Source organism: Triturus cristatus, chromosome 5_2, assembly GCF_964204655.1.
Source record: "Triturus cristatus chromosome 5_2, aTriCri1.1, whole genome shotgun sequence".
Taxonomy (NCBI): domain Eukaryota; kingdom Metazoa; phylum Chordata; class Amphibia; order Caudata; family Salamandridae; genus Triturus; species Triturus cristatus.
This window is the reverse complement of record NC_140588.1, coordinates 404,224,504-404,239,383: the sequence shown is the minus strand read 5'-3', so window position 1 is coordinate 404,239,383 and position 14,880 is coordinate 404,224,504. Positions and strand designations below refer to the sequence as shown.

Below are 14,880 nucleotides of genomic sequence, written 5' to 3'. Positions count from 1 at the left end.
AATATGAACGTGCTATTGGATAGGCTGGTGTGCATGTACGTAATCAGTATGGCACAGGATTTATCAATGCACAATAATGTTTCCGAACTAAAATACAAATTAGGGGCCTAGGCTATGTTGACATAGCAAATTTGTGTTGCTCAAGTGAGTTCCTGCTCTTAATTTGATGACCATATACAGTTTCCAGCTTAGATACAGGGACCAGAACCTGTCCTGATTTCAGCCACATGCTTAAAAAAGGATATTGTTAAAACAAACTTATATACTCATTCATAACATGAAACAAGCATCATATTCCTCAAATTTTAAACAGATTCCTGTAAACTGTGCTATGCTATGTTGCATGTTTTTCTTAAGAAAGCAGGTGAAAAAGGCCCTAACATTATAACAGGGGAGAGATTATACGGTCTGATGCTTATTCCAATTCAATCACAAATCATAACAGTAAATTGAAAATACGCAGTGACAATTATTTTCACGTTCTTTGGAACTCATTTTGTTTGATAAAGAAAGATCTTGGGATCAAAATTCTGAAACGATGTACTGGGGCGTGCTCTAACGATTTATGGTGTATCCATAAATCAAATATGAAAGTAGGTCAAGGTCAAATCCCTGCTGACGAAGCCATCAGCAGATCCTAAAATCTTACTTAACTAAAGACCAATTTCTTTGCTTTCAGCCCAGGCCAAAATATTGGACAATGTAATAAATTCACAACCCATGAAATATCTTGATCGGTTTAGCCGTTCAATCAGGGTTTAGACTTTGGCATTCCATCAAGTCAGCCCTTCTCAAAGTTTCTGAATTCATGAACAAAATCTCTTGACACTGGTCAGAATTCCCTCCTGAAACTTTAAGATCTGTCAGTGGCATTCAATAAGGCGTCATACTTCACTACTACAGCACAATGCCCAAAATTGGACTCTTTGGCTGCACTGAGATAGTTTTAATCATTTCTTGCAGACAGGAAACTGAGTCATGTATGCTGATTTCAGGTAAGGGGCCAAATTCTTTAAACGTGCGGGTCCCTTAACAGCGGTTCACACATTAATAACTTCCAGGATTGACTAATGCAATAGTCTTTATCTCGGGTCAATAGACTGTAGGCTCTGCAAAATGCTGCGGCTAGACTTGTGCTCAAACTACCTCAAATAAATTCTGTATCGTACCGCCTGAGGGAACCTCACTGGCTTCCTTTGCAGAAACCATATCCTGTTTAAATCCTTGGCCACCATCTTTACAGCCTTTCAGAAAAATGTCACAAAGTCCTCTCTGACAGATTCACGCATTACTGCACCCAGAGGACTGTAAGATCCACTAACACTAAGCTTCTGTGTGTTCCTAAACTAGGTTGAGTACTAGAGTTAGGAGATCCTTTTCAGTTCAAGGAGCCAAAGCTTGGAACCAGCTCCCTATTTCCTTGAGACAGGAAGAAAATGAGTACACCTTCAGAAAGCTATTAAAGACCTGGTTGTTTTCCCTTCCGTAGGTTTCCTTCATCCTGCCTCTTTTTACCCAGCTTTCCTCTATATTTTATTCATTACTGGTACAGTGCTTGGTATCTCAGACTAGTACCACTATGGCTTTTTGGGGAAGCAGTTGCACTTAATAAGCTTTATTTCATTCATTTTCATCACAGGATACAAATTCTACTTCTGTGTCTTATGAGCCACTGCAGAGTGCTAAGTATTGTGCATTACATTTTAATGAGCTGATGTAGCTTTAAAAATACCTCCTGGCGTCCCTTGCCCACTTCTTCTTAGAATCTAAAAAACCTGAATAGAATATTTAACAAAAGAAGGCGGCATGGAACTCACCGGAGGACTCTGACCAGTATAAACGATTTACTTACTTGCCACATTTCCTTTTTGGAGCCATATTTCTCTACCATCTGACTATGCCATACAGGATCTGCTGCCGTCTCTATTGTTAAAGCAGGTGGTGTGATTTTTGGTGGCAGTTTATTGTCCCAAAAAACGTCTGCATATGCCCTAGGCAAAAGTAACAGACAGTTAATTTTGTTAGCTCAAAGCAGAAACCTACTTCAGAAGCTATGAGACTTTTCTTTCAAAGTATGGTTCAATGTTAATTCATTCAAAGTTCATCTTTTGAAACCAGACACCATCTTTAAAATCATGAAGCAAGTTTAAAGGGCCTGACATTTTTGTCACTGCAAATCTGAATACACAAATAACAAAAACAAATCCTGGAACACCAGCAGTCCTATGTAAACACTCCATAGTTGAGTAAACACCAATTACTTGAATTCCATAACTTACCACAACACTCTCATGAAAGCTTTTATACTCTGAAATGTAGGATTATGAAATTTGTGGGTCTGGGCCTAGCCCCAGTGTGCTATTCCCTTACCAGCTGGGGCAGTGAGGGTTGCACACTTTACAACTCAATTCAATTCAAAATAAGCTTAATTTGATTTAAACAGTTAAATCATAAAAGCACAATACATAAAAGTAAGCATCATATCTTATACGTCCATTAACATGCTAAATCTGAAGATACAATCATGCTGGATAAAAGTAAACATCATATATTAAAACTACATTGTTTTTCTGCTTCTGATCACGCCCTTCATGTATTTAGTTAGATGAATGATAAATACTTCATCTTTTCCGTCGTAAGGTATAACATTTACAGAAGAACAAGGTATGTATAGTGGACTGGGCAGATATGTCATCACATGGACAGGGGCATAAAAAACTAGACCAGTCATTCATATTTGGGAACAATATCAATCTATAAAAATTGCCTAAGCGAAAGCGAGTCAACAACATCCTGTCATAGCCTCCCTTTACGATTGTTAGATAGGGTTGCACCCCTGGCTCTATTAGTAGCAATTGGTTCTCTGTAACAGATGGTTTAATTATGTTAGTAGAGAATCTAATAGTCTCCAGGTGATCCATGCAAGCAATCTTTAGGGATTTCCTCGAGATTAAAGTAATGCTGGCCAGGTTGGAAAAGTATTATGGGCATCCCAGGTCGGCCGTAACGTTTTTGACGTATTTAAGCCATGGGATGCGAGACACCCGTTGCAACTTGACACAGTCATTTATCACATTGCAGTTAAAGATGGTGGTTGAGCCAAAACACTGTATTTTAATTAACTCTAATAAATACGGAAGTCCGAGTTCCGCGTGGCAAATATATGTTGCTGTACTATTGGGGACCGCTAATAAATATCTCAAGAAGACATTCTCGACTTAATGTAGAGATTTACATCAGCGAAACCCTCTTCCGGCTCAATACATGGCTGTTGAAACACATTTGGCTTTATAGATTTTCATCAATAATAGGTTGTTTATCCACTCTACAACTCAATTATCTTCATCACCCTAGTGATGGGGATCTGTGCTGAATAAAGACTCTTTCCTGAGATACTGAACTCACAAGTAAAGAAATCCATACCATGGCATGCTTGGTTCTGTTTTTAGTCCTAATGAATCTGCACCGAACTTTGTAACAGCAGTGAAACATGTGAACTATCATCACAAAGGGGCCGATTCACAGAACTAGTCTAAGACAAAATCCTAAACTAACTACTTTTGGTATTCACAGAAGGCACTTACGATTTTTGTTATTCACAGAATGCACTTATGACTCCTAACTTTACGTCCGCACTCGGGCCGGAATATCCGTACCCGGAGCATACTCTCCGGCTAGGGCCATACTCTCCGGCTGGGGCCGGATAAAGTGTAATCAATGGGACGGATAGCAATTTTTACAAAAAAGAAAATTAGGAATGAGCGATAAATAGTAGAGAAGGTCATGAAAAACTGTTTGGGCAGGGAAAAGGGTATGGCGAGACACATCATAACCCAGAAAAGTTTTCTCCTTTGCATCATGGTACATGCAGTGCACAATTTGAACTCCCCTCAGTGTTGACTGTGTAGTCAACACTGTTATGTTATTTATTTCTATTAAAAGTAATATTAATCCTTTACACTATTTAAAAACTTTCATTATGTTGCCGATGTCATCAGCCAGGTAGTCATCTTTTCACACAAACATAATCCATGCTGTCATCTAATTTCTGTAGCACAACTTTGGCATTAATAGGATAACGCAGACATTATCCTTGCAATTCTCATTTCACAGAGGCAAAACCCATGCACTCCTGCAATCACCGAGACACTACCCCTGCACTTATGCAACCCCAGTGCTCTACCCATGTACTCACGCAATCACTCAAGCACTACTGTTGAACTCATTCCTTCACCTCTAATACTACTTCTGCACTCATTCATTCAGTGATACACTACCCATGCACTCATCCAATGACCCAGGCATGTCTGTTACAGTCACCCTTTTACTCAGGCACTACCCATGTACTCATCTAAGCAACCAAACATTAGCCATGCACTAATAAAGTCACTCAGGGATTTCCTATGCACTCATCCAATCACTCAGACTGTACCTCTGCGCTTATGCAATCACACAGGTACTGCCCATGAACTTATGCAATCACTCAGGCATTATTTTTCCACTCAACCATTCACTGAGGCGCTAACCATGCACTCATTCAATGACCCATGCATTACCTTGCACCCATTCTTCCAGTCAGGCATTACCCTTACACTCATCCAATCACTGAGGTACTACCCATGCACTCATGGAATCAGACAGGCACTACTCTTGCACTCTAGCATTCACTTAGGCAGTACCAATGTACTCATCTATTCACTCAGGCACTAACTATGCACTCATCCAATGACTCAGGCATTACTCTTGCACTCACTGTTGCACTCATCAAATGACCCAAACATTACCCTTCCACCAAACCATCCACTCAGGCACTACTCATGCACACATCCATTCACTCAGGCAGTACCCATACACTCATGCTGTACAGTCAACACTGAGGGGAGCACAAATTGTGCACTGCATGTACCATGATGCAAAGGAGAAAACCTTTCCGGGTTATGATGTAGTGTGTGGCCATACCCTTTTCTCTGCCCAACCTGTTTTTCATGACCTCCTCTACCATTTATCACACATTCCTAATGTACATTTTCGTAAAAATTGCAATCCGGCCCATTGATTACACATTATCCGTGCATTCTGTGAATACCAAAAATCGTAAGTGCCTTCTGTGAATACCAAAAGTAGTAAGTTTAGGATTTTGTCTCAGATTAGTTCTGTGAATCGGCCCCAAAGTCTTTACATGTGTCATATATATTTTATTGGTGCTAGTATACTACAATTAGAGCAATTTTGTTGTGTATCACGAACCATACACATAGACTCACTTGTGACACCCATACATTTGTTAAAGAAAGTGTTGTAGCAGCGTCCCACAATTTATTATTAGCTAGGAATAAACATAGGGTTAGGCCTGGGCATAAAACTCCTCACTGCTCGCGGAGTCTGTGGAATTTGGCAAGCCCACAGTCCACAGAGAACGCGGTGTTACCGATTAACTCTGCACTTTGCAATGGAGCTCCGTTTTTTTCGTTGGCAAGCTCAAAATATCGTTTTGCGCGCGCGGAAGAGACTTGTCTGGACCTCGCGATCACCCATGAGATTTTCTAGCAGTTCGCGAGTGTCGCGAGATATGCTAGACACCCACAAGCTTCGGTGCGATTTTGCGGCCGCTAACATGGCTTTAAGCCGTGCCAGGGACTTCGCGCAACTTTTGGGGCATTCGCGAGTGAGTGCGATTGAGCGCGGCTGCAACCTGGGGAAGATTTTATCCTCGAGAAGAGCTAAATCTCCTCAGAAAGTCAATTTGGAGTTAAAAAAACGTCTCAAATTGACAGTTCGTGTTGGTTTGTTGTGCGAGGAGACTTTTAAAAAACTTTTCCAACAAGAAGGAAGTGCCCCAGAGTCTCCAACTTCCTCTTCCTGCCCAGCAGGCTCCTCCCAGTGCTTTGTCCATCTCCTGGCCACTTTTCATTTGGATTTGGAGCTGGAAGGATCACTCTCTGTGTCTGCTGCATATATTCTATTGGATTTCAGGACTTTGTATTTGGGATATCCCAAGTAAGTTAAACAAGCATTTGCAATGCAATAGGTCTCGCATTTGCGGGAGTATGAGCTATTGGTTTTGTAAAGTATATTGTTTTTTAGTTATTTTTTTTTTTGGAGTGGAGAGGATGTATGTTGGTTGGTGTGGAATTATGTAATTTGAATTGGAATTGTGAGTTGTGAAATTGTGTGGGGTGGAATTGTGTGGCGTGTAGTGTATTTGTGTCGTTGAATTATGTGGTATGGTGAATAGATGGGGTGAGAGTTGTATAAAATATAGGCCTGGGCTGTAAATTCCGTTCCGTTCGCGGAAATTGCGATAATTTGGCATTTTCACGTTCCGCGGAAAGCGCGAAAATGTCAAAATTTCCGCATTCCGCAGCTTAGCGATAATTTGTTTCTTGCTCGCGCTGTAAAATAATACATTCTCGCGTGTGCGCGATCGCCTTACCTGAATCCCCGCGTTCGCCGACAAGTTTTCCCGATCCGGTCGCGTTCTCCACGAGATGTTGGATTGTTGGTAGCCATTTGCGCTGTATCGCGACAGTTCGCGCCCGCAGTAAAGTCATGCGTCGCACGATCACGTCTTTCTTCTCGCGTTCATGCACCGCAAGACAAGTGAAAACAAGATGGCCGCGCCCGCGAGCAACCGCATGGGTAAGTTGGCAAGCCGCGACCACGCAGAAAATACCGCGAACGGGCGGGAAAAAACTTCCGCATCTTCGCGATATTTCTGCGTGTTTGCGGAGATTTGTAACATTTTCGCGATAATTTGCGAAAGTGAATTTCGCAAATTCCGCCCACCCCTAATAAAATAGAAAGTAAGATTGAGAGGAATAGGTAGTTTGTGTGTGAAGTGGTGAATGAAGTCTAGTTAGAGTTGTAGAAAGAGTGTGTGAGAAAGAGAATGGAGGGGAGAGAAGATAAAGAGGTTGCGTTTGTGTACGCACAAGACAGCGAAAGAAATGGAGGCGAGTGTGTGTTTGCAGATTGGATTTTTTGAAAAGTTATGGTAAATAAACTGTGCTGAAAGACCTGAAGTGAAACAATATGAGAAATGTTGGTTCAGTGTCTTCTTGTACAATGGCATTATGTGGATAGTAATTATGTGGTATTAAGTGTAGTGGACTTATGTGTAGTGGTGTTGTGCAGTGGCATGTATTGGATGGACGTATGTGGCGTGATGTTGAATTATATTGCATGATGTGGAATTTTGTGGTGTGAATTGGATGTATGTGGTGTGTGGTGGAATTATGTAATGGGGAGTGGAATTGTGTGCAGTGGAATAGAATTGTATGGAGTTGAATTGTGTTGCATGGACTTGAGTGGCACTGAGTGGAATTATGTTGAGTGGAATTATGTGGCATGGTTTGGAGTGTATTTATGTGGAGTATTGTTATGCGGCATGGAGTAGATTTATGTGAAGTGTGATAATGTTCTATTGAGTGGGGTGTAATTATGTTGTGTGGTATTGAATTTTGTGGCATTGAGTTGTGTGGTGTGGCACTGTGTGGCATGGTGTGGAATTATGTGGCCTGTAAATACGGGGCATGTTGTGGAGTTGAATTTTGTTGAGTATAATGATGTGTTTTGAAGGTAATTATGTAGATTGGAGTGTAATTATGTGTAGTGGAGTTATTTGGAGTTGAATTGTGTTGTGTGGAGTGTGATGCAATTATGTTGCATGGAGTGGTATTAAGTGAAGTGGAATTATGTGGCAGGTAGCAAAGTGGAAATTTGTGAAGTTGAATTTGTTGGGTTGTGATTATGTGGCATGTAGTGGAATGATGTGCAGTTGAATTGTGTGGTGTGGAATTATGAGGTGTTGAAATGTGTTGTGTAGTGGGATTATGCTGTGTGCATTTGTGTGGAATTGCATGGCACTTAATTGTGTGGCGCTGCAGGGAGAGAGTTCTGCAACTGAACCAAGCAGTAATAAGTCAAATTACAGGTACTGTTTCACAATAAACCATACAACACCATACAATACTTCATCACATCAAACCAGACTATGCAACACACCATGTCACACATTACAAAACCTCATCATATAACGCCACCCATACAACATACAATTCTACACCAGGCCATACTACAACATATATATATAATAATCTTTATTCGGTTTTTGACATTGTAAAACCATAAAAGATGTCATGACATACACATATTCATAGTAAAATTTGCTTAAAAATGTGATTAAATATACAGTTAAAAAACAAAAGTGTATGTAGTTTAGGTAATACGGAAATTAATTCGCTATATTACAGATTGTTTCTGTGCCTCATAATACACTTTAAGAAATTCAGTACATGATACACTGTCCATTCGGAGTCCAAAGTTTGAAGTGCCAGCATGGCTGGACGGCATTGTCTGTGGCCCCATTTTTTTAATAAAGGGATTAGCCAGATTTTTCGATGGGTATGGAAGAACTTACAAAACAATAATGTGTGCATAGTGGACTGTTGTGAACGATCATCACATGGGCACAGTTCCATCTGAGTTTTCCAGTTATTTTTTTCAGGAAATGACACTAGTCTGAAGAAGAGGTTCATTCTGAACCTTGTTAGGAGCATCTTTTCATAAGTGGTGATCTCCAGGGTCAAATAGGGCTGGATATACAGGGACTGCTGTGTCATAATTGCGTGGATGACCGATTTTTTCGCAATCAGTGATGCCAGTCTAAGGGATTCCAGGTGGCTCAAGGCAACTAGTTTCAATTCCTTTTTAGATATTTTCTTCAATTCATCTGGCGTGTGGTAGTATTTTTCTAGACCCAGATCGGAGAAAAAATGTCTTACGTAAGAGAGCCAAGATATTTTATGGGCGTAGTCCAGATCCATGGTGTCGCGTAGGATGGTTTTAGACAAGCTGTTTTTTTCTGATACCCATACTCGCCTCCAAAGCAGAAGAGGTTGAATTTTTATTAAGTCTTCAATATATGGGATTCCAAGTTCTATATGTGAGGCGTAGGTGGAAGTGCCTTTTGGGGTTGATAAAAGGAACCTCGTGAAGATGTTCTCCTCTTTTTGGATAGAGCCGGTAGGTGTGTGTCCCCAGATCCCTGCACCATATAATGCGATGGCTTGGCATTTCGCAGCATAAATCTGTAGCAGTTCTACTGGTGGTTTTTTCCCGAGTTTGTTGGAGAATTTCATCAATGCCATGATTGCTCGCTTGAAGAGATGTCTCCTAGCCTCGACTGCCGCTTTCCAGTTCAAGGCATCGTCGATCATAATGCCTAGGTAGGGATACTGTGGGGTCTTTTCGATTTTTTGTTCTTTCAGAAAAATGGACTTAGATGTTTTTTTTGATCCGCCAGCTACCATAACGTAAGTTTTTTTGATATTTATGTGAAGGTCCAGGGCGCCCATGAAGTCTGCGTATTTAGATAGAGATTTCTGCAGTTCAATGGGGGTGCGGGCTAAGATGACTGCATCGTCCGCATAGAGCAGAGCGGGGATCAAGCGACCTTTTACTCTTGGGAGGTCTCTCCCTCCTCTCAGCATAGTCTTTTCTAGGCCATTGGTGTACAAGGAGAAGAGGAAGGGGGCAAGGACGCAACCTTGCCTCACTCCCCGCTCTACCCTGAATGGTGATGTCAGTTCTCCTTTTGTCCCGTACCTCACTCTCGCCGTGGCTTCGCTGTATAGCTCCCTCAGAAAGTCCAAAAGAGGGGGATCTACCCCCATTTCACTCAGCAGTGACCAGAGCCTTGCATGCGAAACGCAGTCGAATGCGGAGGACAGATCTACATAAACCATATAAATGGAGCCAGGTTTTGCATGGGTATATTTTGATATTAACAAACTTAGATTTAGGGCCTGTTCGACAGTTCCGAAGCCCTCCCTGAACCCGAACTGTAAATCTGATAAGATGTTTTTGTCTTCTACCCATTGCTGTAGCTTTTCGAGGAGGACTCTGCCAACTAGTTGGCCCAGGGAGTCGAGGAGCGAAATTGGTCGATAACACTTTGGGTCTTGTCGGTCCCCCTTCTTGAAGATTGGGACCATGATTGAAGATGACCATGATTCTAACAACCCAAGTTTCATTGTTGCTAGGCAGACTCTGGTGAGTATTGGTACCCAGAGGTCTGGAAGATGTTTAAATAGGTCAACTGGGACCCCATCAGGACCTGGAGCTTTCCCACTCTTGCTTAGTGATAACGCCGTATCGAAATCCTGCAGCTCGACCTCCATTAAAATTGGGTAGGCTACTGGATTGATATTGAGATGATGTTCTTCACTCGTAGAAGTTAGTTTAAAAAATTTTGAAAAGTGATTCACCCACGAATCCTCATCGATGGCCACATCTATTTTTGGGCCAATGTGGTCCGTTAGCAGAGGGGATTTGACTATTTTCCAGAATGCCTGGCTGTTTTTCTGGCGTGCACTTTTGTGCAAGGCCTTCCACAAGGATTGTTTCAGTTCTTTTTTCCTTGTTTTTCTGGCGGTGTTATACTCCCGTCGAAGAGATTGGATATTTGTTTTGTCTCTGTTTGGATTTCCGAGAGCTTTTTTCAAATTTGTATGTGCCTTAGGGCAATCTTGGTTAAACCAACCTGTGGAATTTATATTGTTTTGTTTGGTTGTTTTAGTTAATAGTTTTCTGACTTGCTCTATGATTATCTTGTAATTTTCCACGATTTGATTCGTCTCTGCATGAGGGTCGAGACAAATCAAGATGTTATTATAGGTGGAATCTACTAGCTGTTTAGTGAGGATATTGGGGTCCAATTTTTCCCATTTTATGGTGTATCCGTTGTTTTTCCCCAATTCTATCCTGTTCTGTGCTAAGGTTTTTGCTATGGTTGCCATATGTGTTCTTGGGTGGTTTGTTTGGAAGTTTATTTTTAACGCAGAATGATTGCTCAAGTTGTTTTCCAGAATTTCGAAGTTGTTGATTTGGTCTTTAAGGCCTTCTGTAATTATTATGTAGTCAACAGTGGTCTTGTGGCCCCTTCCTCTGTAGGTGTATTCTAGTTTATTATTTGATTTTTGAATGGGGTTTACGATTTGCAGATCCAAATCGGCAAGTAATTTGTTCATGGCTGGGCCTACGCTAGAATGGGTAAAGTGGGCTAAAGAATTCTCATATTCGTCCACCATTCCACAGGTGTCATTATTGGGGCAGGGATGAAGGTTGAAATCTCCACCCCAAATTATGTTGGCGTTTTCAATTTTTTGCTTGGGGTGCCCGTGTTCGTTTATTTTTTCTTGTATTAGGGAAAGAACGTTCAGAAAATTATCATCCGCTAGATTATTGTAAATGTTAATTAATGTAACAAAGAGTTTTTTCCCTATTTTGAACGTGAGGATTTGGAAATTGGGCAGGAGGTCTACCTTAGTTGTCTTCATGTCAGAGATTGTATTTGCTAGGTAGATAGCCAGTCCCCCTTTAGGTCTACCTGATGTACTAGGGAGGGCAGGAGATGTAAATGTTCTATATCCCTCGAAGTGTAGGGGTGTCATTGACCAGGTTTCTTGAAGGCAGATGATTTGAGCCTCCTTCAAAAATTTGGCTGCAGAACCGTCCTCTATTTTGTTTCGAAGACCCGCCACATTCCAAAAGATCACGGGAAGATGTAAGGAAGTGTGGTCTAAAGCTGTGGTTTTTGTTTGTACAGCGGCTGGAAAGAGGATAGATGAGGCCAAACTTATCTGTGGGGGCTCCGGGGATTTAGTTATTAGTCAATCGACCATTTCCAGACCACTGAACCGATTCATAGTCGGTATGCCTGACCAATTTAGCCCTTTGGTGGTATCTCTGTGATTGACTCTATATGATTGGTAGGATGGTCTTTCCCATTGCTCCCAATTTCTAGGTCTATTTTGTGGACCCATAATCTGCCATGGGACTTCTCTTTGCTGGTAATTCTGATTTACTGGTCGCCAGGGGTTATAAGGGTCACTATGTCGTAGCGGTAGTTTTGAACCAACGACCTCTAACTCCCACGGCTGTGGGGTAGGATTCCGCCAAATGTTATCAGTATCGTATAAGGTGTTATTGTCACTGAATCTTTTTGGGTAAAAATATGACAGTGATCTTGTAGCGATCCCCCCTGTGGTGTTATTATGTTCCCAGGAGAAGATATACTCAGCTATAGTGGGGTCCTCAAAAGTTATTACGACACAATCTCCCCGAATAGTTTTTTCCCTATGGCCCACCCACGAGGTCCTACTGACTGATACTATTCTGGTTTTACAGGGTGGCGGAACCGGGCGATTTGTATTCAGCCAATACTGGACTTTGTTCTTCAGTGACCAGTTTGGTTCCGTCCCCTCAGCTGTAAGTTCCGGGACCCCCGTCAAGACTGCCACATATGGGCATGCCTCAGGTGGTAAGTTTAGGGGAGGTCTTTGCTCAGTGGTCCCTTTCAGGGGTCCTTTTGTTTTTGATGGATGCGTGTTTGTTGTAACTAGGTTTTTAAGGACAGATGTCCCAGTGATTGGGGTATTTACTAATGGTATAGGTTGGGGTTTAGGTTGTGGGGGAATAATCTGGGGCTTAGGAATTGGAATTGGATTTTGTGCAATAAGAGTGTTTGGTACTATCGGGGGTTTTGATGAGGATTGCTTTTTAGTGTGTGAAAGCGGTGAGGTTGTAAGTTGCTTAGGAGTAGGAAGAGTAGTCGTGGGGTTTGGGCCTAGTTTTGGAAGAGCTTGAGAGGATATAGATTTGATAGAGCCAGACATTTTTGTTAGTTGACTCTCGATGTTACTTAGTCTAATTTCTAGAGGGCGAATATAAGAATTTAGGAGGGAAGCTATTTCTTTAGTTAGTCTTGATAGTTCTCTATCTTTGCCTAGTTGTTGACGGCTTGGGGTATCTGGTGTAGAGATATCTTGGAGAGCATATGAAGGCTGATGTAGTTCTATCACGTTGTTATTTGGGGGGACAGAGTGATGGGGCACTACAAGTAAGTCTGTAACACCAACCAGAACTGTGTGCTCAGTTGATTTGGTATTTTCAGTTTGGTTTCGTTTTTTCCTAACATTCCTTTTCTTTATGGCCCCCTCCCGCCTCCCTCTCTTTTGCCTTACTTCTTCAGTGGTTGTATCGGAAAAAATGATTGGGGTTTTTTCTAGGTCGCTTTCTGTGGAGGTTACACTGAGTTGGGAGGCTGAGAGGTCTACGTTGTTTGGGAGGCTAGGTCTATTTACAGCCGTGTCCCTTTGAGGTGGCGGTGGCTGTATGACTGGAGATCTTGCGGTTGCTAATAGTCCCATTGAGGATCGGCGTGCTATTGCGAGTTCAGTTGAAACCCTCCCCTCGATTAGGCTTAGGCTTTGGTCAATGAAGGTGTTAGCTTTTGCGAGAAAGTCATCCATTGGGCCTAGCAATTTTTCGCCTATCCCATTTTTTTTGAGTTTTTTGTGCTTGCTAGATCTCGTATTCATTTTCCTAAGATTGATTCCAGGAACAATTTTGTATGGCGGCTGTTAGTTATTGGGACAGGTCGAAAGTAGTGATAGATACCTATGGTTAGATGTCCTTGGTGTAGGGCTTGGGAGGGTAGGCCGGACCGGACTCTCACGTTCTCGAACGGCCTCAAACGGCCCGCTCTTTGCCCGGTCTTCGCCCCGGGCTGCGACCCGCGCGCGTCCCGCGGTGCGCGGAGCGGTGAGCGCCTTTAAAGTGTGGTGGATTGTAGGGGCGTGGTTCTGTGAGGGGGCGCGGCTCTCGCGGGAAGAGGACCAGCTGGAGCTGTTGAATGCTGGTCCTCGCAGTCCCGGGGCCAGCGCCTCACCCTCCTCTAGCGCCACGCGATGCAATTCCAGCACGAGGTAGGTTTGTTGAGCTACTCCTGTAGCGTGGGGAAAGGATCAAGGCTCCCAAGACGGCGTAGGCAACACACACTGTTGCGAGTGGCACCCGCGAAGCGGGTGCCGCGAGTGGTTAGGGGACTTGGCTGTGGGCGTGGTGCTGTGAGGGGGCGCGGCTCTCGCGGGAAGAGGACCAGCTGGAGCTGTTGAATGCTGGTCCTCGCAGTCCCGGGGCCAGCGCCTCACCCTCCTCTAGCGCCACGCGATGCAATTCCAGCACGAGGTAGGTTTGTTGAGCTACTCCTGTAGCGTGGGGAAAGGATCAAGGCTCCCAAGACGGCGTAGGCAACACACACTGTTGCGAGTGGCACCCGCGAAGCGGGTGCCGCGAGTGGTTAGGGGACTTGGCTGTGGGCGTGGTGCTGTGAGGGGGCGCGGCTCTCGCGGGAAGAGGACCAGCTGGAGCTGTTGAATGCTGGTCCTCGCAGTCCCGGGGCCAGCGCCTCACCCTCCTCTAGCGCCACGCGATGCAATTCCAGCACGAGGTAGGTTTGTTGAGCTACTCCTGTAGCGTGGGGAAAGGATCAAGGCTCCCAAGACGGCGTAGGCAACACACACTGTTGCGAGTGGCACCCGCGAAGGGGGTGCCGCGAGTGGTTAGGGGACTTGGCTGTGGGCGTGGTGCTGTGAGGGGGCGCGGCTCTCGCGGGAAGAGGACCAGCTGGAGCTGTTGAATGCTGGTCCTCGCAGTCCCGGGGCCAGTGCCTCACCCTCCTCTAGCGCCACGCGATGCAATTCCAGCACGAGGTAGGTTTGTTGAGCTACTCCTGTAGCGTGGGGAAAGGATCAAGGCTCCCAAGACGGCGTAGGCAACACACACTGTTGCGAGTGGCACCCATACTACAACATCCAAAATTGCAAACTGTCTCTTTCTTACCACACTAGTCTCAGTACTGAATACCAGAACATACAGAATACTTCATGCAATAGATCATGTTACAGTATCTCATTTACCATTACATCATGTCATTGTACATTGCAACAAATAATCCATACAGCAACAGACCCCACCACAGCATATCATATTTACCCAGCAAACTTATACCTTAGACATGTAATACCAATAAATGCA

General features: G+C 43.4%; 1 protein-coding gene across 1 annotated transcript in view; it reads right to left on the bottom strand.

The window, feature by feature from the left end:
- The window catches only part of SPMIP7 (sperm microtubule inner protein 7), a 262,293-nt gene that overhangs the window by 76,760 nt on the left and 170,653 nt on the right, over window positions 1-14,880 (bottom strand). Inside the window, exon 4 of the mRNA XM_085606619.1 lies at window positions 1,853-1,991. Within this exon, the coding sequence (XP_085462745.1) occupies window positions 1,853-1,991 (139 nt within the window). The remainder of the gene's footprint in view (window positions 1-1,852; window positions 1,992-14,880) is intronic.